The following is a 26,950-nucleotide window of genomic DNA, read 5'->3' on the forward strand; positions in this document are numbered from 1 at the left end:
TCCGCTGCCACCACTGTTCACCTCGAAAACCATCACCGGCCAACGCCAAGCAGCGCCAAGGCATGTGTTCTAAATCGAGCAAGCCCCCACACTTACTACAATAGGCTAAAAGAACTAAGAAAAGTATCACCCTGTATATTATTACCGAAGGCGGACGGTCAATGACAAACAGCACTTACGAACATAAAGCTTCGTTAGTTACGCCTCAGATTTTCACGATGCCTTCTAAAAAAGAGGCAGTTTGTAGTCGAATGCCAAGTAAAAATATGCTGTCTGATTTTGGTGCCAGTTAAGCCACGTTCGTCCCCTACTTCAATTGATTCAGATTTCGTAACAGTTTGCGCTTCTTTTGTGCACCTTCATTGTGTCTTTCGTTTTCGAGAACACTCAGCAATATCGACTCCATTTGGTCCGCAGCACATTTTCGATCGTGAATCGTTTCGGCAAGAATGTGTCAGTTTGTTCGACAGTGAATGCCTCGGAACACTGCCTCATTCCGGAGGATGTTGTCGGCGTGGATGGGAACGTATACGCGTGTCTTGTTCCTCGAGGAATCTTCCTCTTTTATGACTTTTTCTATATTTTGGTGTTGGCTTGTTATGTAGACAAGTCAGCCTATTAAATTCGTTTTCTTTTTCTTTCCTTTTTTTGTGCATCGTTGGTCCATCAATCTCCGCGTAAGACTAACCTGACCCGAAATTTGTGCAACATACGAACGCACACACATACACGCATGCACACACGCACAAAGGCAGGCGGGCCATATTTCGCCTCAATGCAGTTGCGTGCAGCTCGATCGAGTCCGTAGGGACATTCGATCCGATATTTGGCAAACGCGGGGTTTCAAACGCGGTCACGCCTTAAGCTTATAGCAGCAACCTCCTAAGCATCCTGCTGCTGTGCCGCATGCTGTTATTACACGGAAGTCGTGGCGCGCTAACTGGCTTTGCGTGTACGAGAAAGAGAAAAGAAGCAGGCCTGCTCGGTGAAGACCGCGGACCTTCGCGTCCTCGTCGCGCGTGCGTACTGGGTCGGTATGTACTACGTCGAACGCACCTCACGCTCTGCTCGATGCAGTCCGACGTCGCTGCGCACAACTCACTATACGGAGCGCATCATATTGGAATGCGTCATGTAACCGCGCAAACAACAAAAGTCAAAGAAGGAAAGAAGAAGGCCTCTCCCTGTTAAATATACGGAGCGCCAGATATGCACGCTGGTCTACGCCGAATATGGAGGCACATATATCCGGGGCCCAGGCGCGCAGAGTGCGGCCTTCCATCACCGCACGGCAGCTTGGCCGCCACCGTGCGATGCCTCGGCGCCGAATGCATAAAAGATGGGCTCTCCCTCGGTGCGCCCCACGCACGGGCTGACAGCGCGACGTTCCTGCGGCCTCCGCCCTGCGCTCCCCCCCCCCCCCCCCCCCCGCCTTCCACACCGTTTCTCCTCGCCACGTCCACTGTGCACCCTTTCGCTGAGCACCTCTTCTTCCTGCGCCGTGTTTTCTCCTCGGGGCCGGTACAGTCGCGGGTCATAGCCCCGATTTGCCGCCGAAATTTGAGTGCACGCGATGCACAGTGCTGCGCTGTATACCAGCCGGTGGCGCTGCGTGCACACGGCAGATGTGTGACAGATACGCTGCAGGTATGCGGCGTAGCGTCAGCGGTTCGCGCGTTTTCCAAGACGCCTCTCTCTCGGCTATATAGCGTCAGGGGAATGTGGGTGTCACCTGCTTTCTCAGGCATGTTGAACTGCAATCGCGTTACCAGACCGAGTCCTTTAATATCCATACTAAAGGGCTCTGGTATTATTACTTCGTGAGCTTGTATGTGCGCGTAAAATGGGCGGCTTGGGAACGAGGTGATCAGCTGGTGGTGCAGCCTCCGTACCACTACTCACGATGTGCGTTTTTCGTGTTGCGTCAGCGTCACTCTTCTTCCGCCGTTGCGCTTCTCTCAGCCCCTTTTTCTGAAAAAAGAGGAAGAAAAAATGAGAACCTGGCTAAGCCCCACTGAGTACAGTGTATGACAGCGTGAGTCACGATTCCCTGGGTTTCGCGAAGCAGCCACGGCTTGAACTTGCGGCGAACTATGAATTTCTCAGAACGTTGAATCTGCCCGACATGTGCATCCTGAAATGAGGGCAGTATCCGAGCTTTGCTTCCGTCTGAGAGAAGAGTCATGTGACAACTCTATTGACATTAAACATCAAAAAGTGTGATCTTTGCGTATATTGTCCTTTTATTGCGAAGTATTGAAGACCGTAACAATCACTTTCAAGCAAATTTTCAACATCACATCTGCGTGTTACTGCTCAGGCACTGAAGTCGAAAAAAATTACTCGCAATCATCTAGAGCAGCGATCAGGGTGAGGAGGGAGCCCGGAAGTTTAGAGACGCTTATGGTGCACTACATGGAGATATTACGAGCAAAGCAGGAGGAAGAAAATCGGGTTCTATGGTTGCGCTGATAATTTTTGAATAAGAGAGAGCGTACGAAGAGAGGGAGCTAGGGAGGTCAACCGGAATAGAAAGCTGTCTGAATGATACCTCTCGCATTGTTGCAAATAAAATGTATGTCATAGCGAAGGTGCAGCTCTTTGGAACCTTAAGCCTGACTCCACAGTTATTTTTGAGGTAAGCACTTCCTTTCTTTCTTTCTTTTTTTTTGTCGCTTTTAAGGTGCACATGTTCAGTTTCCCAGTAATTCCGACTTTTGTCTCGTGTCATTCGCTTGGAGGCCAGTCGCCATTGTACCTCCAAACCTCAGTCACTGCTTCTACCCGGTTAGCCACTACCAGCGCAAACGTAGACATCACAAAGCGTTTGATACATGATCGTGGAGGAAATTTGTGGGCCAGGTTCAGAAACGCGGCGTTTACGAAGCAAGCACACACACACACACATATATATATATATATATATATATATATATATATATATATATATATATATATATATATATATATATATATATATATATATATATAAGCTAGGCGCACAAGGAGAGAGGGCCGGAATTGATAACGCACGTGTTTTGCAAAGGTTTTGTTTGATGACTCATATCTGGTAACTATATAACGTTGCCATCATAGCTCTTAGCGTTACCACTGATGCCTCGGCCAGCCCGAGGCCTGTGTTTCTCTATTTGCCTTACGTCAGTACTCAACGTCATTGTTCGTCACAAAGGAACACATGATATATTATTACTTTTGAAAGGGGCCATCATTGATGAAGATTTAGTGTGGAAACAAGTGGTTCCTTGAGGAAAAAGCGTCAAGTACGATTACAGAAACGTTGAGGAGTAGAAAACATTGTGGACATGACTTAGTACCACCATACTCAGATGACATACACCAAGATGCACATAGGGCAAACGCCAAAGTTCAACGACCCTTTACTTATGCATTGATGGTCATAACATGCATAGAAAGCAGTCGATGCCTTCGCAGCGTCACATGATGTATCCGTCTACATGGAATGCACACGGATATTCCTGTCAGCCACAGTCCTTTCGCTCTTGTCTCTGTAGCAACATCTGTTCACTATTATTCTATACAGGCAGTGTTTTCTTTCTTCTTTCTTTCGGTCATAAATAGCGCGCTGACAAGAAAAGGTCGAGGTATTACGTACCTCAGCTGCTCCACTCCTACGAGTCGCTCAAAAAATAACGAAATAAAGGAGTAGCAAGAAAAGAAGAAAATATCCCTTGGAACTGTCACTATAAGGCACGGGCCTTAAGAAACGCGAAGTCCTCCCCTAAATTCAGACCAGAGCCGTCTGTAGCAGGTGAATCTGGCGCACTGCGAGCCTCGATCACTAGTATTTGAATTAATCTAATTGACGGAAGGTGGTCTCTACTGACTGTGCTCGCGATCCGCTCAGTTGTGTAAGATTATGAGCGTCATAAACACTGAGCTGACACAAGTCCCCCAAAGAGCACGCGCCTTTTTTTACCAGCAGTCGCGAGGTTGCATCCAGACACTTAAGTTAATGGGCTTAATTGCATACGAACGACCTCGCTTCGCATTAAATAGACGATCCTTGGTGCCTCCAGACAAGTCGCGAGATGCGGTCGGCTTCTGTCCCAGTCCTCCTTTTCAGAGCGCACAGCGTGACAGCGTGCGGATGTCGGCCAGACACTTGCTAACTTGGGCCATTGGCAGTACCTATCACTTGACCGGGATTTTCTTATTTTTACACAAGGTATTAACGTAAGGTTCCGTGCGCGCCACACACACACACTGTAAGATTTGGAAAACGATCGCACAGCTGGCATACAGTTGTAGGAGTTGTCGGACGATCTCGCCGCTGCCACCATTTGTAAGGGTTGAATGTCGTACAGAGGAACTTGGGAGGAACTAGGCGCACAGGGTTTATTTACAGTATTTACATTTTAAACAAGAGATACATCGACAGTCTAGCGTGGCTCCCAAATGGAGCACGCAAAACGAACATACAGCACACAGCTTACGAGCACACAGCTCACGAGCACACCCTAGCAGCCGACAAACTGCCGCTTATAACCACTTCGTGTTCCCTAGATCCCTAGGTGAGGGGAACGGCTGTCCAATCGGACTGTCCATAGTCGTTGGGGCGTAGTCGACACGAGCAGGAGGGCTCACGCACTTTGGTTTCCCAGAACCCGAGTTGAGCGCGTCCCCGTAGCCAGGTGGTCGCGCCTGACCCCAGCCGGTGCCTCTAAATTCCAGAGCGGACCTCGCACAGTGGCCTCCGCCGCAGTCCATTGTCTGGCGTCTTCAAAGGCCCGTGAAAAGGCACCGTAAGGCATCTCCTTCCAGGAAATTCCCCTGCTTCAGTCGAACCGTGAAGGCGTTGGCGTTTTCACTAAACGCGTTCCGATCGCGTTTTCATGACTAAACGCGATCGGTCCGCCGATCACGTTTAGTCATAGCGGCGCGGAGGGGTTGTTGACGCGCCACCTCGTGCTCCCTACGAAACGAGTCACCGCGGCGGGTGTTGAAGGCTTCCATGGTATCTTCGGGGAAGCTCGCCACGCTCGCAGCTGCAGCTGGCTGCGAAAACTTGCATGTTGCCACCTCGGCAGGCCATTCCTAACAACACACACACACACACACACACACACACACACACACACACACACACACACACACACACACACACACACACACACACACACACACACACACACGCACACACACACACACATGTCGCAGCTTGACATATTGCCATCGCTACGTTTGCAGTCCACAACGCAACAAAGTCGAATCATAGCGCTCGCGATAAGACAGACCGACGCTGACGGCGGAGCTCTCGTCAAAGACGGAGCACGTTGTAACACAACACAAGCAGACGACACTTGCTGTGTGCCGGAAGTGCTTAAGTGTACTGAAAAGTTGTTCTTGTGCATTCTCTTTATGCTACTTTCTTTTTATAAAAACAAATTAACTAACATTCCAACTATTACGAACATCATTTGTTTACCATAAAGTTGGAAAAATTATCAATCACGCTCCCTGGTCAGCCAATCGGATAGCTCGCCCCACTGACGTCATATAGGTAGGGACGGCTTAAGATTCCGCCGAGCAATAATAATAATAATAATAATAATAATAATAATAATAATAATAATAATAATAATAATAATAATAATAATAAACTTTATTTCACTCATGAAGTGAGGGAGTGCGGGAAAAAAAGCTGACAAGTCAGCTTGGATAGTTCCCAGCTCCCCGGAGTACAAAATAGAAGAAACAGAACTCTTTTCGCATGGCAACATAAAAACCACAATCAAATAGTAATAGTAATGCAGCAATAACTTGTCGATAACAGTGAGAATAAGTAACTATAGAAATAAAAAATTTGTTAACTGCGGGAGAGACCAATGTTAAAGGAAACGTACAAACATGAAAAAAACAAGACTGCAAGTAAAAAGCGCTACATAATGAAGGAAAAGACGAAAAATAAAACGGTACACATTTGTGTAGTATGAAACAGTACATTGGTACATTGCAATGCATATAGCGTACATGCGCAGATATATAAAAAAAACCACATGAAATTCTGGCATGGGAAAGGAGCTTTGCTACAAAAGAACAATTTCAGTTTCTGGTTCGATGCTGTTTCGGGAGGGAAACCGTTTTTGTGGCAGAAATTTAGCAAATGCGGTAGCGTTCTGTTTGCCATTTGTTGTCCGTATCCGGTTCTGCACGTTTTGATTAGCCATGGCTGTGTGTTTCGATTCGCATAAGGTGTGGTCCTTTTAGAAAGCGATGACAACCGTAATAGGGAATAGCTGTTATTTTTTACTTCAAGCTTATAACGTGAACACAGGCAAAGGGATATAGCTCGTCCATTTTCGTTACACAGTACTTCAAGAACAGAGGGTGGGAATGGTGACTCACGGGGACGTTTTCAACATTTCGTAACATTTTTTTCTGTAATATCATGATTCTTTGCAAATTACCTTTGTTTGTGTTCCCCCAAACTAATTGGCAATATTTCATATGTGAGTAGAATCACGCATTGTACCATAGAAGCTTAACCTTTGACGGTAGAATGTATCTGTTGGCGTAGGTCAATCCAACGATGCGAGACGGTTTTGACACAACGTGGTCGATATGAATGTCCCAGGTCATATTTTCACTGAAATACACTCCAAGTATCTATATGCGCTTACTAGTTCTACCTTTGAGTTTTGCAGGTTAATGTCTGAGGTAATGTTAATTTTCTTGTTTTTCGCACGGTATATGGCAGCCTTCGTTTTACTAACGTTTATTTTCAATTTGTCAAGTTGCGCCCATGTATCTAATTCCACAAGCGTTCTGTTCGCTCTCAGAGTCAGCTCATCCGTACTTTCTGCAGAGAATAACAGTGTCACATCATCAGCATAAATGACAAATTTCACCATAGGATCGACGTTAACAATGTCATTCAAATATAAGGTAAACAACAAATGGGCCCAGAATACTCCCTTGAGGTACGCCGGCAGAGATTGGTAATATATAAGAAGAGCAGCCATTTAAATACACGTACTGCTTGCGCTCACTACACTGTAAACGAAAATAAACCCAGCTGAGAGTTTTTAAGAGGTGATGTGCCCTAAAACCTCCCCTCCTCAAATATTTACTCCGATGTATGGGAGCAAAACAGCGCCATTCCCTCGTTTCACTCCGCTGGCTAGCTGCCGGAGTATTAAGGCGACATGACGCGATTTTACTCCGCTTAAAAATCTTGTTATCCCGTGAAACTCCGACAGGGAGTTTTGAAAAACTCCCCTCCGCCGATACAGGTTAGTCACGTGGCGCTTCCCATGAGGCTGTGCGCCTCGCCAGCGACCGGGCGCGTTCGGCGGAGCGGGCAGTGCTCATGGCTGACGGTTTGTTTACGTCTGTGAAGTGTCGTTCCGTGACAGCGTTTCGTCAATTTGTTTCCCGTATCTCCTTCCAGAAAGTGTTATAGGCATGCCTGAAGCTCACTGTATCTCAGCTTCAAGTACATTAGCTGTGATCACTCTGCTGACAACGATGATTGCAAGAACCACGTTTTCAAGTGCGGAAAAAGGCTTAGGTATACCTCGAAGCTGCTCACTGGCTCGTGATGTCGGCTCACGTTCTGGCTGTGTTTCCGTGCTGCGTCACCCTGTCTTGTGTTCTTCAGTACGTGAAATGCCACTTCTATGTCTTTTTGAGTACATGCTGACAACGTCCCGTGTAATGTTTGTAAGGACCGCGTAGCAATGGCAACAGCAGCCACTGTTCGAGCGACGACATCCGTGCTAGTCGCGCATGAATGGCGTAACCCAAGTTCGTTGCGGTGCTGTGTTGCCAGTGAGAAAGACCGGAGTGCAAGCAACTGTTTTTATTTATCTGTGAACGGATATCCTCGCCCGAAGAAAAACGGTAGGACATAAGTATATATGTGTGCTTAAAATAAAGCTTCTTATTGAGCGATGTGAATCGAATTGTTATCGCGCATATAGGTTTTGGTCACGTCGTTGCTTCCGATATTGCATTAACATTACGCTCTATCCGAGACACTGATTTAGACGCATGCCTGCTGGCTACGAGTTTAGGTGTTCACTCGACAGATCAGCGATGTAGCTCCTTTTCGCAACCGAGACAGATTGCTTGTACTCAGAGCAAGTAGTGCGGTGTATAAAATGTATGTCTGCGCATTTTTCGGTGTTACGTCGGCTGCTGCGGGTCATGCTCCCACGTAATAATTTCTTGCTACGCTACCACTATATCGAAAAAATGTAATTTTGCTATGCAGCACATGCACTTACATTTTTCTAGCTTACTGTAACTAACGCACTACTTTTTGGCCGCGAACGCCGGCAGTGTGCGAAGTCGCTTCAGCACTCACAGAATGGCATAGTTTTGAAAAATAACGCCATTAACTTTTTTTCTCTCACTATTTTGAATTAACAGTTTTGTGTTGATTAAGGTATTCTGTTAGTTTCAAAGAGGCAGATCTCGTATGAACGAGCATGTGAGTCGTAATTCTGAAAACAGCACAGCTCCTCCCTTGGCGGTTTCGAGGCACACAGTATCGTGGCTATATATACTGGCACCGTTGCATCTTGAGTATCGCGTGTACGTGGGATGTCTTTCAAATTCATGCATTGGGCGTTTCTGGAATGTTTATGTATGTCATGATATATGTGCTTTCATTGACTTGTTTCGCCGAATTTGACGCGGTCTCGTGTGCATATTTCGAAATTTGACCAGCAGCCTCTGCATGTAGACATGTTCGCGCAAACTCACGCGATGCCTCTTTTTATACTCCCGCTGCACCTCGAAAAAACTCCGTCAATTGCAAAGCAAAAAATAAAAAAAAGACAGAAAAAAACCTCCCATAATTCCACGCAAAAATTCCGCTCGTACGGAGTAAAAATTCTACTCCGATCATACGGAGCATAATAAACTCCGAACCGGGGGGTCGCTAGAGGACAAGCAGTATACTCCCACCTCGGAGTTATTTCCGTTTACAGTGTAAGGTAGGACGTCAGTAGTGATAGAACCGTTCCGCGGAATCCGTACATTTCAAGTTTCTTTAGCAGGGGATACGGCAAAGCGACCGATACCACTTTACATACAATCCGCGTTGCCTTAAGAATGGGGAAAATCAGTCCGCTTTCACGTTTATTTCTTTTTTTTTTACTTTTATTTTGCGCACTCCGTCCATTCTAAAGGACCCAATTTCGTGCCTGGAAGTGTTGAGCTCTCCGAGCGGCATATTGATCGCGCTGGACAGGCTGTCTGTGCATATATATATATTTTTTTTTTCCTAGCCTGCTGCGTTCATTTTTACGTCGCGCGAGAACGAGACACCAGCTGCGAGCTTTGGGCGTGCACGACGACCGAGCGTCGGTTGAGCGACGCGCGGCAGTTGTCGGCGGCTGGGGCGGCGGTGGCTGTCGGTTTTTCCGCTTGAACGAGCTTCTCGAGCCAGACGCTAGGCGTCGCCGTCGCCAGCAGCGTCATCAAACGCTGTGCGCGTGCGCAGTGGGCTGCCCGCGCTCGCACGTTTTTTCGGTTTTCGCCAGGCGAGGAGTCGTGCGCTGGCTGTAGCGGAGGTCCCGCTAAGTGGAGGTATTTTGTTGTTGCGGGCGCCGGCGGTGGTGGTTTGTCCATCGCGCGGTGTACTCGATGTGACGATGTACTCTTTTAAGCGGTGCCTTTGAAGTCCGTCATTCGGCGACGAGTTGGAGTCTACGTGCCCCCGTTTGTTTACGCCTGTGCCCGTCTGTACTTGTGTGTGCGCGATTATTGTGCCGGCGTGACCTGTACGTGAAAGTGCGTATTCGCGTTGACCGGCTTTGTTCGCGTAAACCAGCTCAACGTGCACCGACGGCAGGCCTGTGGTTAACGGCCAGTTTGTTTATTATTCTTTGTTTGTTTTCTAGCGTACTGGTTTTCAGTGTGGACTTTCCTCCGTTTCATTGTTGAAAGCTCGGGATGCGCAGGTTTTGGTAACTATTCGAGGTTTACTTGCTTTCTTCCAAGCTTCGTGCATTTGTACTTCAGCTTCTGTTTTCAGTGTAGGGGAGCTTGAACTATGTATTTGGTTTCTGAGCCAAGATGTTTTGCAAGTCAACCATTTGTCTGAATAATTAGTTAATTACGCTTGCCGGAGTAGAGGTCCCTTTGTCTAGTATCGTTGGCAGTCACGTTCTTTCAAACGAAAGCAATCGAAAGTGAGGGGTGCTCGAAATACAATTAATCAGGAGGTGTACTGTGTGTCCGCAACTTTCTTGTCCCAATGTGCGGAGCATCATAATCTTTCGCATTTGCGTAACACGTTTGACGCCGGGTTGTGCACTTACCTGAGTTACACGAGGGCTATAGCTGGAGCCCAAGCTGTTTTTGAAACAAAAGATTGCGTGGTCACCTCAGGTCACGAAGGAAAGAAAGAGGTCTTTTGTTACGGCCCACCTCGCCATTTCCACTCTTTCTTCGCCGCGTGTTCTGAGCAAAGAAGGGACAAGTTGGAGGCCGGTGCTCGTCTTTCGCTTGCACCTTATACTCTTCTCTCACTGCCGCCTTTTCTGAATAAACGCCGTGACTCGCAAGCAAGAGTTGGGCCGCGTTGAGGAAGAAACTTTTCCGTGAGCACTTGAGTGCGGTCAGCCGGCCTTCTTTCTCGCATTGTCTTCTCTGTCGCCAGCAGGGTCCGCGCTTAGCACTCGGGTAAAAAAGAATACGAGGCACCGTTATTATACCTGGCGCATTGTGCGCGTGTTCTCTTGACTTGTCGCTTTGCGTTGTGCTTTTCGCTAATGTTTTGCTTCCTACGGGACGGGAGCCAAAGCGAGAACTGACGCGACGCGCGCATGTCCGCGTTTCACGACGCAGCCACCACTGTGTACTAACTGGTTAGTTTCTGTCTTGGGTAGCTTTTGGTAGAACGAGCGGCATCCATCCAACCTCCATTTTTCACAGTTTTTCTCTCGCCAGTGTTGCGGTTTGTTAGGTGGGTGATTAGTGGAGTGTGTCTCTCAGTCGCCTGCCTCGCAGAAGGCTCTTTCCCAATTTTCTTCCTTGTGGTTGCCGCTTTCTGCTGCCCTGTAACGGCATCGCTAGTGCGAATGACGCCACCTTCCTGTCCGTATTTCCAGTGAACCACGGGCCTAACGTGGTGTCGCCGTTCGTCCCCTATTTCAGTTGTGGTATCATTCCCTGCGGCGCTCCGTCTGTCACATCGCTTGCTGTCACAGCACGGACGACAAGCGATGCCGGCGTGTCGGCGGCACAAGCCAACTGTTGGAGCTGTGACTCATGCCCGAATAGCAAGCGAATGGCGGTGTTAGGTTTCTGGCAGCAACGTATGATCCAAGTGAACTAGGAAGGATTCATATTTGTAAACATTTGCGTCCACCTTGTATTGAGCATTTGCTTGTTTGCTACATCTTGTTTGTTGTCGCATTGTCCTTTATATTATCGATTTATATCAAAGGAGGCTTCTCTGTGACTTTCAATGATAGCATTGAACGGACCAAGTGTAGTTTTTCTTGCCCGTTTTTCGGTTGCTGTACATTGAGGCTCGACGACTCCGAGGTATTTTTTTTTTTCTTCGGCCATCACATTTCGTTGAATTAAAAACCAATTCTTCGACCTGTTTGCTTTCATCGTTCGGAGACAACGGGACGGTCCAATCGGCGATTGCATTTAGGCCGTCTCTACTGACCACGTACAAGGGAGGCTTCTCACTCGCGCGCGGGACCGAAGGGAGCGATCGCGAGGCGCGGCGTACCCGGGTGGTGGCTTCGGTTACGCAAGCTCGCTTTTCACCCGCGCCAGTTGCTGCTGCCGCTGCCATTGCTCCTGCTCTTCAAGGAGTGAGGGGCATCCGGAACGAAACGACAAACAACAACAGCCTCGAACTGCGTTGCCAGAGGAGGAAGGGAGCCACAGAGAGTGGGAAGAGAAGCTCTCGCGAAACTTGGGCCGAGGCGGCTGCTGACCGCTGGGATCGGCTTTCGCGTTCGACCCCTGACCCCAGTGTGTGCGCCCTGCGCGAGGAATGCCGGACTCTTCCGACAAGAGTGCGCCTCCGACGAGGGCGAGGCTTCCTGCTGCCGGTGCGACGGGGGTTCCGGAATCTGCCGGTGATCGGCCCGTCGGTTCGGGATGACGGCGCGCGCAGCCTGGGAGCGGCTTAACCGAAACAACCGCGCCGCGTTGAATTGAACCGCAGAAACCTTGTCTCGTTACGATGCTTGCTAGCCTGCGTGGCTCCTGCCCACTGCTTCATAATTCCGGACCAGGCCGCTGTTGAAGCTACCGTTGCCTGACTTCCTTGTTCAGTTCGCAGACGTCGTCCTGCGCCACCGACTTTATTTATCTGTTCGTGCGCTGCATGTTACGATTTGTTGCGGTGTACACTTGTTAAGGTCAGCGAGTCGGCACTTGATGAGGTGCGTCGCGACACCGAATCCCCCTGACCCTTGCGGACGTGCTTTCGTGTCGGTGTTGTGATATGTGTAGAGACGAAGGCCCGCGATTTGGACTGTGGCCGATGTGAAAACTATGCTCGCTCAGAGTGAAGGAGACGTTGGGAAGCTCGTCGGCCGTCCTTCCGTCGTTGCGGATACCACTACTTCGCGAGAGGAGCTATCTTTTCTGTGAGCGACGGTGCGACATTCATCTGAAGTCGTCAAAATGACGGAACGCTTTGCTCGGGGCTCTGGCAGGCCCCTTGTTACCAAGCAGAAGAGCATGGATGACGTACTGTCGGAGCTCCAGGGGAACGCCATGTTTCTCAGGTACGATGCGCACAGACCTGCATTTCATGCAGGCAGATGTTATGTTGACCGTTCAGGTTGCCTTAGTTCCTATGCAGTGATTTTTCATTGCACGAGCGATGGAAAACCACTGTTCCTTGCTTGGAATTAAAAATTACTTAACTGCTCATGCTCATAAGGCCAGTGGTACATACTTCCGCACATATTGCAATAGAGAATTCGCCTTGTTAGCTCTACCGCTGTGCCTTATCAACCGTATTGTAATCCGCTGCCTGTGGCGTTTTACCCTGCGACAAGCTCGCAGTGTCTCGTACGATTCCGTCTACTGAGCGTCTGGGTTTAGTATTTTGCGCATAATTAGTGACTCGAGGAAAAAAAAAAGGCTGCCTTTTCATTTCTCGACCAGCTGCGCTGAAGCGTTTTTTATTTGTTTTTTCTTCCTCGCGTGCCTCTGTGACAGATTCATGATCATTCGTTTTCTGTAGCAGAGAATTCGTCCTGTGAGGCTTTGTGCTATAAAAGTTGTAGAAGGTCAGTAAACACGAGAGCGTGGCACTTGATGGAAGCTGCGTTGCAGATAGCCTACAGCTGCGGGCAGAGGTATTTCTCCCCTAACCAGCATTCCCACATTTGTGGGTAAAGGAGGATGATGTCTCAGTGTTCGCGAATTTGTTGTAAGTCCTTTTGTTACAGCGAGCTCGCACTGCGTTACCGGGCCGCAATGAAAGCGCGGACTGCGGAAAGAAAACACATGTTACCCTTAATTTATATCAAACTGATGTGTGCCAGTGGTGCGTAATCGACCTGCTCGAGCTCATCGCTCGGCATTAGTGAGAAATTCACACAACTTTCATGCACACTACACGATGTGCAACCGAGATTCCGCGTACTAGTTTTCTCCCGCAATGATAAGCGGGATGACTTTGCGCGATTGGCTACTTGGCATGCCCAGCTGCATGTATTGGGCGGAGAATATGATATACACAGTGATCACACAAACGACACATACACCCACAGACACGCACCCAAACTGTTCGTGATGTCTCACGGATAGCTGTTGATTACACATAAGGCGTTGGACCACACGCGCTCACCCGTGCGATTCACGGATCTGTGTTGCGCCCACGTAGCGTCTCTGTGGGTCTGAGAGATAAGGCACTCGCGCTTATACGTCCAACACGTTTGCGGCCTCGACGAGCTGCACATGAAACGCGGCAGTGACTGCGAGGCCTCCAAAGAGAGCGTGAGGCTCACTGCTACCGATACCGCCGATACCGGGAAGTTTCCATCGCGTTTTGTGTTCGGTGACATGCATTCGCGCCTTCTGTAAGCACGTGAAGAGGAGCTGCCGCTACTCCGGCACGCAAGTGGCGGTATCTGACGGCAACATACGGGCGTATGTAGCGCTCGAGATGAGGCGCCCGTTCTGGTCGCCCGTGGCCTTAGCGGACCGACTTTCTCGCTCCGGCCAGCGGCACTGTGCGCCTGATAACTGCGCTCCCGGAGAACAGCCGGCGTTTCTTATCTCCAGGAGTCACGTTTGCCCGCGGCTGTGGGTTCGTGTCGCTCGCTGACGGTGCGGAACGGCGGCAACTTGTGGGGCTTCTTGCTGCACGTTGAAAGTTTAATAGAGAGGCGACCGCAGCGGAGCTCTCGCTTCTGTATGTATACGGAAACGCAAGCTGGGGGCGCTCGCTGTCCGATGGGCCTCTCGCAACGAGCGCCGTCACAAAGCATGTTACAGGTAGTGTTCGTAAACAAACAAACAAACACGTATATAATGGCGCATATTCAACATAGTTTACCTCATTCAGGTAATTATTCACTTACTGACCTTGAGCGCTCGTTTCGAGGCCTTCTGATCCTGGCACCTCCCGAAAAGTTAGTGGTCCATACTCTGCCGCGACCTTGCTTTTCTATAGATCTTTGCGATTCCTTGAGCTCTTCCATTTCCACACTTGTCCAGCTATACAAAAGTGACGGTGAAATTCTAGATGAGGTATAGGTGAGATTGCATCAGTTTAAGTCTAGAAATCGTCGGAGAGCACACACGCGTATCTGCGCAATTTGCAGCAACTACATAAAAATGGAACATTTCGTTTTCCGTTGACGCCACTACAGAAAAACCAGGCCGTCATAAATACACTTTACTGAAAATGCATGGGACACTCTCACAAGTGCGGTGATACTGTTAAAAAAAAAAGGAACTTTTTTTCTCTCTTCTTTTTTTTCTTTTCTTTTCGCCCCTTAAATTGCAGTGTCAACCACAGCCACCAAAGGTGAGGAAAGTTCGCCTAGCAAGCATCGCTTAGCGGAAAGCTCATCTTGAGACCTGAATATGCTTTGTCACGCCCACATGATGTTGTTCTTGGGAAAAATAAAGCGTTGCGATGAGGAAGCACAGTTTACTCATATACAAGCGCCAACTGACGACTCAGTGAGTTGTGAGAGGGCGCTAGTCTTTCCCTCCTGTGTCGCGTTTCATGATCGCAACGCTCTCTTTTCTCAATAGGGACTTATACGCTAGCCCAATTATCCATCACACTCTCCTTCCTCTGCTTCGCTGATTCCATCTGCGCACAATGTTCTAAATGAAATCCCGCGGGCGTCCGTCAAAAAGAGTAAATAGCTTCGCTGCGTGGTCTTCAATTTCCGTGCGCAGCCGTTGTGCGCCGGTGTCGGCTGTTTGCAGAGGTATACAGGGCTGCTATCTTGCACACGTTCGAAAAGCCGACGTTCGATTTCGCCTCACGCGATTGGACTAGATTGGCCTAGGCCGCAATATCGGCGCAGCCTGGACAATCGCGCGTCGCAAAATCGAACGTCGGCTTTTCGAACGTGTGCAAGATAGCAGCCCAGTTCTTGGCTTGGATTCGGGAGAGCTTAGAATGCGGCGCACCGTGCGAATGCTTCGCATTCCGAACGTTATTTGTTCAGGTTATGAGCCGTGCGTTCAAAGCCAACGGGATATACGCTGACTGCTACGAGCTTCATTAATGCATTCACTTGGCCGTCCCGAGTGCCGCAGACTCGCAGTTTAGGAAACACTGGGTTATTTTAGTGACGTTACCTTCGGCACTGCGCAGTTTTGCGTCTCAAGGGAAGGAGTAACAGAACAGGCCGCCTCCTCGGTTCCGGAAAACTCCTCTTCGTGGCGGAACCACGTTACTATCCGGCATGCAGTCTTTGTGAGCCATTACTGGGTGGTTATAATGTCGCGATTTCTTGCGTTCGATCCTATGCCGCTCTCATCATCCGCCATTCGCGGCCGGCTCATCCCGTCGATAACTGCCGGTAGCGGAGCGCCGCTCTGAACACTAACGAAGCACGACAAGGAATGGCTATTGAAATGGAATCCTCACATTATCTCGGCTCTGGGGAAATAAAAAAAAAAAAGAAAAGGCTTCTCGTTCGGTAGTGTACTTTGTTATTGGCCGGTCGCCTTCGCTAATAATATGTCCAGCATTACGATTGGTTGGAATTCGCTCTACCAAGCAATTCTAGCGTAACAATTTTTATTAGTTATGCGGGTTTTTGTTTCTTTGCTATTTTGTTCGTGTTTGGAAACAATCAAAAATAAAGTGAAAGGGTATGGGGGAGAGGGCTGAAATGGCCGATCTGTTATTAATTGTGTACTTGCGCATTACGCTGCGTTTTATAAGGCAGCGACATTGAACGTACCGCATTGAATTTGTATATATCGCACCCTCTCTGTCGCATCGCTGCTCTTTGTCCGCAATGAGATATTGAGACGATACGCCGCGCGAATGCATTCGAACATTACGAAAAATAATGAGCTAAGTGTCACTATACACTTTTTTTTTTTATTGCGATGAAGGCTTGCCCTTAAGGCATAATTGTTGGAGCGTATATGTGTATTATATGTGTGCTGTGAGGCCTGTGTTGTGTATGAATTGAAGCAGTGTTTTGTGAAATCTGTTATCATGTATCCAGCGGTCATAGCTGGTTGTCACATTGTAGCGGAGGCCGGCTTGCAGTAGGTGACGCGAGCGTTCCGAACTTAAACCCGTACATGTCCATATTAGGTGGTATGCATCTGATTCCACCTCAGGAACGGAGCAGTATGGACACGTAGCACCCAGTGGTAAATGCGACCAGTTCCACCTTGAGACAACAGCCGGTGTAAGGGCCACCCCGGCCCGAAGCCTCCTAAGCACAACTTCCTCCGCCCTAGTAAGGTGAAGGGGGAGGGAGCAGACACACGGTGGGATAAGAGCGCGTGTGTCCTGCCGGAGAACATTTTTACGGGCTCGCAGCGAGTTACGGGGTTGGGGTGGGAGGGGAATAGGTGGAGGATCAGGATTAGGAGGGCAGTGTGCCTGCTTGTCAGCAGCAATGTTGTGAGGGTTCGCTGAATGGCCTTGAATCCAGTGTACCTTGACGCAAGTAGCTGTCTTACTATTCATAGTGTGTATTCTCTCGCAGATTTCCATCGCCTTATCGACCTTCTTGAGTTCCTGCATAGCCGCTAAAGAATCCGTGAAGATGTCTAGTTGCTTGATGGTAGGCAGCTTAGATGTCGCATCTTGCATAGCGTCGTGGATGGCTTGAAGTTCCATTACTAGAGCGCTGGCTTCCGTAGATAAATAGCGCTGGTGGCCGCTGATGAAATTATGCGTTGTACTCAGGAATGATGTCCTTCCGCCGTCTGGGAGAATGGCAGCATCCGTATAGACTTTGCAGGTGTTAACGCATGATGCAGCGACGATGTTGTGTTCGTCAATAGTACCTGTTGTATCGCTGCGTCGTAACTTCGTTGGCTTATTAGTTGTGATGCTGGTGAATTCCCAGGGAGGCATTGGACAGGGCTGATTGTCAATCCGAGAGCCGCGGTGAAAATGAGCATGCAGCGCAGCGACAGCCGGAATAAGTTGCTTTTTTATTTCACGTGCTTTTTCACGTTGCAAAATTAGCTCTGCAATTGTGTTGAGCTGGGCATGTTCCTGTAGGGCTGGTATCGGAGTGATGCGGGGCAGTGCTGTGATTGTGCGCATAGCATCGCGATTAATCGTCTCCAACTGTGCTAGCTGTGCCAACGTCAGCCGTTGAAATTGTGCTTGATATAAAATTCGTGGCTGCAAGACTGCACGTACCAACCGTCGAGCTACGTCAGTACGAGCTCCAGCTGCTTTTGCTGCAATGCGACGAATAAGGTGAAGTGTTTTTGTCGAACTCTGTCTGGTTTTACGGAGCCAGTGTGCACCACTGCCGGATTGGTGAATATCGAGACCCAGTATGCGGACCTCAGAAGCCTCAGGGATTGTTACTGCGCCGAGTCTAAATGTAAAGGGGTGCTGCGTGATTCTTGTGCGTCCTTTCTTGTTGGCCACCACAACATAGCTTGATTTTTGGGCGGAAATGTCCAATCCTGCTTTCCGAGCGTAGTTGTTCAGCACATCAAGGGCTTCTTGAAGCTGTTGAGTTTGTCTAGATATATCTTTATGCACGGACCACAAAGTGACATCATCTGCATAGATTAAGAACCTCACATCTGGAATCCGATGTAGTTGCCAGGCTAGAGGTATTAGAGCAACGTTGAAGAGAAGAGGAGCCAGAACCGAACCTTGTGGGACTCCTCTGTTCGATGTGAAGTATCCTTCTTGCCTTCCATCTACTCTAATCGCAAATGTGCGATTCTGAAGGAATGAGTAGATGAATCTTATCACCCGCGGTGGAAGTCCCAGGTCGATGAGGTTGGATATAATGATTTCATGGTCTATATTGTCATAAGCTTTCGTTATGTCTGTTGCTACTACCGTGCGCACAGCGTGACTGTGTGGAGAAACCTGTAAAACATCGTCTGATAAGATAGAAAGTCCGTCTTCAGTTCCCAAGTAAGAACGGAATCCAATTTGAGCAGGATGATATTTATCGTGGCGTTCAAGCCACCAGGAAACTCGTGTGGCCAGCATCTTTTCAGCGAGTTTGCAGACAGTTGAGGTTAGTGAAATTGGGCGTAAAGATTGCAGGCTATTTGGAGACTTTCCTGGTTTCGGAATCGCGACAACAATTGAGTGCTTCCAATCAGGTGGAACGTTTCCAGTCTCCCATACTTTATTAATAGCCTGAAGAAGTGCGTCGAGAGCTGCTCCTTCCATGTTCTTGAAAACCTCATAAGGAATACCATCGGGACCAGGTGTTGTTCGTTTCTTCGAAGTTTCAATCGCCGCTATTAGTTCGGCCATGGTGAAAGGGCTGGATATATCGGATATGGAAGTTGTGTCACACTCATCAATTTCGGGGCAGTTTATAGGTGACGCTTGATCGTATTTCGGGAAAAACGCTCTAGCAGCGTGTTCTGCAAATTGATGCGGCGAACTCTGCATCGCTAACCTAACGCTCGCTGCAGGGTCAGGTTGCTTATGACCGCGTTCCATTGACCGGAACGTGCGCCAAAGCGCTCTGTTTCCAATGCCCGATCCAAGATTCTCGCACCACTCATACCATCGTCGTCGAGAAAGTTGCTTTTCGTGCTGACGCGCCTTCGCCGCTATATGGTTAGCACGTGCACGGCTACCTGGTGCATCAGGATTCCTCGACGCATACACTTCTGCCTGACGTCGCTTTGCCCAAAGTTGCAAAAGGGTAAGGTCCGGTTGAGGTTGTTCCTCGTCAACTGTGGTTACAGTGGTGTTCCTCCGTAGCAGTTCTTGCAAAGCGGGAAGAATTTCTGAGGTCTCTGAGGGTACTTTATCAATCGATGATTCCCGAAACTTATCCCAATGCGTGACTGTTACTCGTCGTCGAATTTTCTTTATGCACGTTCTGTGCAAACCAATTATTATTGGCATATGATCACTGCCCCATGTATCTGGTTCCACCCGCCACTGCGGCATTCCAGGACCCAACCACCACGTGAGGTCTGGGGCGTTTGTTCTAGATACTGCGGGTACAGTACAGGTAGCCACAGCATGATGGTTCAGCAGTGTAAAAGTGGCATCGCTCATGATGTTTTTAACTTGGCATCCTCTTCGGGAGTTGTACTTGTACCCCCATTCTGTATGTGGGGCATTGAAGTCTCCACCCACGAGAATAGGAATTCCCGGGTACGTAGACCGGAGATGGGCTATCCACCCCAAGTTCAAACGTGTGCGCTGCGGTCTGGCGTAGAATGACACTAGAATGACAGGAGTCTTCACTGGTCGTGTCAGGACCCCGACAACTTCTTGATTACCACTACACCATGGCTCCAGGTCAATCACTGTGTGAGCAATTTGCGATGATATATAAACTGCAGCTTTCCCCGGAGCTGAAGCCATTGTAGTAGCACGTCTATCTCTAATAGATGGGTTATGGTACCCATTAAAATTGGTTAGGGAGCATAGCTTATTATGCTCTTGAATAAGCAGTGCCCACACATGTAGCTTATTGTATTGAAGCTTGGTTTTAATTTCTCCTAACTTGGAGTTTAGGCCCCGACAATTCCACTGAAGAATTCCATCCTGTGACAGCTGCTGCAGAGAATTAGCCATGATGCAGGCAATTCTGAATGAGCAACGTTAGCTGAGCAAGTTGATCTAAAACTGCTGTCCAAACAGCTTGGTTGACCTGTGGTGCCGGACGGGATCCAGGCGTAACGGTGGCATTAGCAGTGGTTGAAGCGTCACGTGTCGGTCCTATTTTCTGACGACGCAGAATTACCAATTCTTTATGTTTGCGTAGTCGCTCAATCTCTCTGGCCAGTGCGTCTATCCGAGCGTCAATGTCATCATGGTCATCATCTGACTGATGCAGAGGTTCCGGTAATTTCTGTTTCTTTGTCTGCGACTGCTTGCCACGTTTAAGAACAGAAGAATACAGTTGTGTTTCTGGGGCTTTTTCTTCTTCTGCCAGGAGCATCTCTGGCTCTTCTGCAAGAACCTCATAACGATTGTGTGTTGTTACTATAGTCGTTTTTGGTATAGCCTTTCGTATCCGGATTGTGGCCTTCTGTTTAGTCGGACAATTTGTGCTTGTCAAATCGTGCTCATCAGATTTACATAAGCCACATCGATATCGTGGTTGGCCTTCTGGTGTGAGCTTTTCTGGATCAATAGTACGCTGTGGGCAAAATGCCTGCATGTGTCCACGTTGAAAGCAGCGGTAGCAGAATATTGCTCGAGGGAGGTATGGTTTAGGTCGCAATATGCAACCATAGTAATAAAACCGTTCTGGGATACATTGAGGGCCCTGTACCGTCACTAAGCATGTACGGCTTTTGCCCATGAATCTGGCTGCGAGCACCCTGTGTGTCGTGGAGGTCAATTCACGACATATTATCTCAGGGGTGTCTTCTGGGTCAATGCCATAGACAACACACCTCTGTATATTAGGGCCCGATGCAAAGTAGCACTGCACAGGCAGGTGTTGATCTTCTGACAGCGGGATAGATGTTAAAGTGCACATTTTCTGCACATCACTGAGAGATGCCAAGTGCACAGTGATCGAGTTGGTAGATTTATATGCTGCGAACCCTTTGTATCCGGTGGTTTCAAGAGATTGGTCGATGACCCTTTGGACATATTTTGTGGCTACTGAAGTTATGTCGTAGCATGAAAGGGGCCGTATGTGAACTCGATATGATTGAGAAGGGGTGGGCGTTGGGTAAGACTGAGAGGGAGCGGGCGTAGGGGAGGCCGTGGAGGAATAGTCTGGGGTGGCCCTTACCTTTTTTGCCGGTTGCTCCGATGCGATGGCGTCTTGTTGAAGCACGTTGATAGGGGGACCTCGCTTGGCTGCATTCGTCGAACCGCCAGAGGGCTGCACGTCCATAGGGTCACCAGTGTCCGTCGGCACGACTGCGGATAGGTTCACATTCACATCACGCAGAGGACTGTCCTTCGGTGTTTCATCTTGGGTATTCGAGCTATCGGATGCACACTTCGGCTGCATGGTTGGCATGGATGTTGTCACGCGCAGCAGTCCGGTGGAAGGTACAGATGAGGAGCTCACATCTGGCACAAACACTTCTTCTTCGTCGGGCGAGCGCGGCGGCTCGGCCGCACTAAGCCTAAGCGCCAACCGTGCTTGTTTTGAGTCTATCAGACGAGCAGGATCAGTAGGACAAGGCAAAGAAGAGTCCTCACCAGAGTCCACAGGTCCCCATAGGCTTCCGATGAGCTTCGTATCCGGATAAGGGCGAGATTTTCTTTGCTGTCGAGCAATTTCCAAGGAACACAAGGAAACCACGTCTGCGTGGAAACGTCGTCGTCTTCCCACTATACACTTAACGAATGAGCAATGCATGCACCGCAGTATTGCACGAATGCAGACATTTCGTGGACTCGATTTGTATGAAACAAAAAGAAAAGAAACAAAATGTTCTCCGATCTACTAGTGAAAGGAGTGTATACCAGACTAACGAAAACGACGCTGCGCACGCCGATAAACCGCTATGGCGAAATAGCGCTGGGTCGTATCGTTGTCTGCTGGCACAGCCTCGCCTCCGCGACCTACGATTTCCTTTCGAAGCGTCGCTCATTGTTCACAGCCACTCTTTCTCATCGTTCCGTGCGATGTCTTCCTTAATTATTTGATTATCATCACTTTTCTTCTTTTTTTTTTCTTTTCTCGTTGCGGAGCGCGAGATTCGGGGTCCCCCACATCTGCCAACCTTCGTCGTCGTCCTTCTGACAAATCCCGCTCTGTCCAGGGCCTTTCGCTTTCGCTTCTCCGATAGAAACTGACTCATAAGCGTCGGCGACGGAACCACGAAAATCGATGAGGCTTTTGCTTGTGTCCTTATTTCCCCTCGTACTACTGCGCCCGGCTGTGTACTTGTCGATGTTTGACTGCGGAAGCGCAGGCGTGTGTCGAAACATGTTTTTCCCTTTCGTATGTCGAAAACGACACTGTGGCGGTCCGCAAACCGACAGAGGGGCAAAGGAATAAGAATGAAGTCAGTAGTTAATTCACAACTCCTGCAAACACACACACACACACGAGAGAGAGAGAGAGAGACAGAGAGAGAGATGGCCTAATAGTTAGGGGCTTTAAGATGGCATGCACTCCCCCTGTCCCACTCACTCGCGCTTTTCCGTCCACTCTCGCCCAGTCGTCGTATGTCACTCAGGCAGGCGCTCTCTCATACCGCAAATGTCACTCGGTTGAGATCGTCTGGAACGAATTTGACATGCTCCGGGGTGCGGCGGGAGGGCCGACCTCATTATATTTAATGGGGACGTAATGGTGTCTGTTGCTAAACGCGCCTTCTCGGGCCGCAGCTCGTACGCTGTCGGTACTGCGGAACAAAGGCAACGTTAATTCGGCGAACTATGTGGTCAGGGGCAAAATACGAACTACATGAGATGAATTCCAAGGATGTAGTAGATGTATTTTATTCCCCTCTTTATAAGTCTCGTCTTGCAAGGAGGTAAAGTGGGCTCCCATTTTGTTTTTTTCCCGCCAACTAAGGCCAGACGTGCTCTGCTTCTTCCAGGGCCTCTTGAATTAGATAATTCGGTTTGATATTTTTGTGTGATACTTGCGCGCGCGCGCGTGTGTGTGTGTGTGTGTGTGTGTGTGTGTGTTACATACAGGCTGTTCTGGATGACCGGCGGTCGATCTACCACTCGGTGTGGTTTGTACCTTGCGCCCCTTATCTGTCATAACGGTCAGAGACTTGTGTTTGCCGATCCGTATGCTGCAGCGGCCAGTCTTGCATAATAACTATTTTTCCAGTGGTAACGTACTTTCGTGCAGCGCGTGTATACGTCTTATTCTATTGAGGAGACCTATTTGTTGTGTTGTCTTCTGCGCATGTATAGTGCATATAGAATCTAATCACTTCGTCTGGCAGTAATTCCGGCACAGGCTTGTAACCTGAAGCGCCCGCTTTCTCGTTGAATATTTTGCTGACATTCCGCCGATGTTCTTAATAAGCTCGCACATGGTTTATTATTGTTACTTATAATTATTATTATTATTTTACTACTTAATCCGCGAAACACGAACAGTGCCGTGCGACACTTTTTAGTGTTTCGCGGGCTTTCTTTCTGGCTTTGAAAAAGCTTTTATGTAGCACGTATGGAGGAACAGAAAGTTGTATCAAGAATGTTTCAGGTTGGTGTACAATTTTCTCATAGACGCTTTTGATCTGAATATTTGATAAGTTGATTAATTAGTAACTAATTATGCAATTAGGCAAAATACAAAAAGTAACCTGACTTGCACCAGGTGACGGCAAACAACATTACCTTGGTTCTGTCCAGTTGTAAATTTTGGCACAAATTGCGTGGAACACATGGTTTATTAGAACCAGACAGCGGCCGTGCCGTACGTAGCGGAAACGTTTAATGTGCTTTCTTTGTCTGCCCACTTCTTTTACATACATACATACATACATACATACGTACGTACGTACGTACGGACACGTGTACTTGTTTACCTGGCTCCTGTGGCCGCTTTCGCCGGCTGACAAGTGTTAAACGTTATTGCGCGGCGCAGCACGCGCCTGCATTAATCCAAAGTTTCTCGAATGTTATCGATCGTTCCAAGCATTGTCTGTTGCCACTGAACCTTGTGTAATCTGATTGTACGCGCGACGCGAATCGTGCAGTATTTTCTGGCAGGCACGCGGGCACCAGCGATTACCCTGGAACCTTCGACGAGTCGTGTACATACGTACGTGCGTATACGTACGAGACCAATTGTTTTTATTCCGATGTTATTTTTCACGCATGGAATCGTCTACGAAATGGACTGTGTGTCTATGAATGGACTGTGGACTGTGTCTATGAAATGGACTGTCAGCAATCTGTACGAGTCGTAATGCGACATGTGCGGTTGCAGGAGGGGCTATCTGGTGGCGATTCGCACCGTGAGCCGTCTGTAGCAACCTCTGTCGTTTCGAGACGTATATAGCGGGCTTTTCGTGAATTAAATATGTCAGAAATGGCCATTATGCGTAACGGAATATAGCGTGAAACTTGCCCGGCGTTACGTGGCGCTATACATAACGTATACAACATGCATTGCGGTAGTCGGAATCACCGCGCGCACCTTTATGCTTACCCACTGATTGGTCAACACCGTCTCTGCATTACTCAACACGCTTAAAGCTGTTCACACTGCTGCGCCGGTAATGTCACTCTTTTGGCTGCCGCCTCTCGTCGAGAAAAACAAAGAAAGCTGAAAATAATAATAATAAAAAAAGAAGTGCTGAGAGATTGGGAGTGGTACTAGGCAGTTCAAAGAAGAGAACAAGTTTACGATGAGCAAAACGACGTCGAGAGTGGGAGAGAGAAGGGGCGACTGATTTTGCAACGTTGAGCAATGAGCATTCACGAAATCCTGCGGCGCATGACGCAAGCCCGGACGCCCTTGTCCTGACCCGCGCGATTCCTGACAGCCGGGCACTGACAACCGGAGACGATCGGCCGGTGGGCTTGCTTATGTGACGTCTCCCTGCTTTTTTCTTTTCTTATTTATTCCTTCTCCTTCGACATCGGTGCCATCGAGCGAATGAGTGGACTCTGTTCGGCTAAGAGAAAGCCCGCCAGAGACGCTGCACGGAGGTCGTCCATTTGGTCGCCGAGGGAGCATCTGGGGTTGCGAAGTTGGTGGCGCATGCTCCCGGGCGGAAACAAAAACAGCACGCACACTCCCGGGCATGCGTCAACACGTACGCGTCTCTCTGCCGCTCTTGGTATCATCGCGTCGCAGCACCGTCTCTCTCTCTCTCTCTCTCTCTCTCTCTCTATCTCTCTCTCTTCGAGTAACGGTGCACAGGATAAACGGCCACGCAGTGCGAGCCGAAATGTGTGCCTCTCGGGGTCCGTGGGTGGGTGTGCGTACCAGGCGTGACGAAACAGCTGGCGCGAAAGTGGTGCGGAGACCGATCGATGTCGAAACCCGTTCAGCAGTGTAGACTGCTTGTTACGAAACCTGCCGATGGCCAAGTACAAACGGTCCCATTCGGCTCTTCCTTTTCCTTAACTTGCTGGATGTGAACCTACTGTACAATGCCCTAGTCACACGCCCATTTCACTATGCGGCGCGCATAAGCGCAACGCGAACAAGACTAAAACCTTGCGCGCCATGCACCAGGACTCTTCGCCGCGATGCGCGGGATCCCTTGACGGCGCTGACGAGTTGAAGACGAGTGATTCAGGCACACTGGCTGCTTTCCTCTGAGGCACTGCAATTGCGGGCTCATCCCCAGTGAACAAGTGTAAACGCTCCGAAACTAATGTTCTTTTGTACAGCCGTGCGAAAGGTATTATCGTCGGCGCTGCCCGACAGATGGTATATATATATATATATATATATATATATATATATATATATATATATATATATATATATATATATATATATATATATATATATACGCACTATAACGTGTACATATATATACACTACCCCCCGTCACCCGATGGGCACCTCACACGTGTAACGATCTCGAAGCATTTCATGATGAATGAACGCACGACGGAGACGTCAGTCGAACCTCGCGACCCTACCGACGGGGCACAGACATCCATTTATTTATCATCCACTCAGTGGCGTAGCTAGGTCGTCTGGCACCCGGGGCCCATAGGTCTTCTGTCACACCCCCCCCCCCCCCCCCCAGCTGTAGTCGAGGAAGGCGAGGATATCAACAAGTTCCGGGTGTCTTCAGACGTATATGACACCCCCCCACTGTCCCCTTGCACCCGGGGCCCACGGCCCCCCGGCCCCCCCTGTTGCTACGCCACTGCATCCACTGCCCATACGCGAACGTCGTCTCCTTGCGTTTATTTTCCTGCGGTCCCTCTTGCTTTTTGCCCTCTCGGCATACTCCCAACCCCTTGCTCTGTGGTTACCTGTGATGAATTATTCAGGGAGAGATGAGCTACATAGCCGCGAAGAACAAAAGCGACTACCGAAACGAAAACTGTACAGACAGGCGACGCTGGTAGCCTTGCGCGTTGCTAGGTGTACGGCAAAGAAAAAAAGAAGACCGACAACGGCATGCGCGCGCATTGGGTGTAGTTTCGTCGGCAACGTCGCGCCGTTCGACCAATCGAGCCCGCCGTAGCAGTCCGCACAACTTGCAGGGCGTAGCGATCAGGTGACGCGCTCTGCCGTGTCTCGCAGTTCGTGCGGAGAACGATTTGGCGGCGCTCAGGGGAAACCGCGCGGCAGCGTAATATGTGGGCGAGCAGGCTTTGGGGACCCGTGTAATGGAATCCTTCTCCAAAGACGGCGGAGATTTTATGCTTCTCCCACTAGTTCAC

The 26,950-nt window shown here is 49.0% G+C and overlaps 1 protein-coding gene across 5 annotated transcripts in view; it reads left to right on the forward strand.

The window, feature by feature from the left end:
* The window catches only part of LOC139052213 (rap guanine nucleotide exchange factor 2-like), a 784,545-nt gene that overhangs the window by 492,601 nt on the left and 264,994 nt on the right, over window positions 1-26,950 (forward strand). Inside the window, exon 1 of one of the 5 annotated variants that reach the window (XM_070529296.1) lies at window positions 11,438-12,752. The exons of the other annotated variants lie outside the window; for them this stretch is intronic. Coding sequence (XP_070385397.1) covers window positions 12,649-12,752 — 104 coding nt within the window. The 5' untranslated portion in view covers window positions 11,438-12,648. Of the gene's footprint in view, window positions 1-11,437; window positions 12,753-26,950 lie in introns of those variants that run through there. 5 annotated transcript variants of the gene reach the window in all.

The sequence above is a fragment of the Dermacentor albipictus genome, unplaced genomic scaffold, assembly GCF_038994185.2.
Source record: "Dermacentor albipictus isolate Rhodes 1998 colony unplaced genomic scaffold, USDA_Dalb.pri_finalv2 scaffold_20, whole genome shotgun sequence".
In the NCBI taxonomy this organism is placed as follows: Eukaryota; Metazoa; Arthropoda; class Arachnida; order Ixodida; family Ixodidae; genus Dermacentor; species Dermacentor albipictus.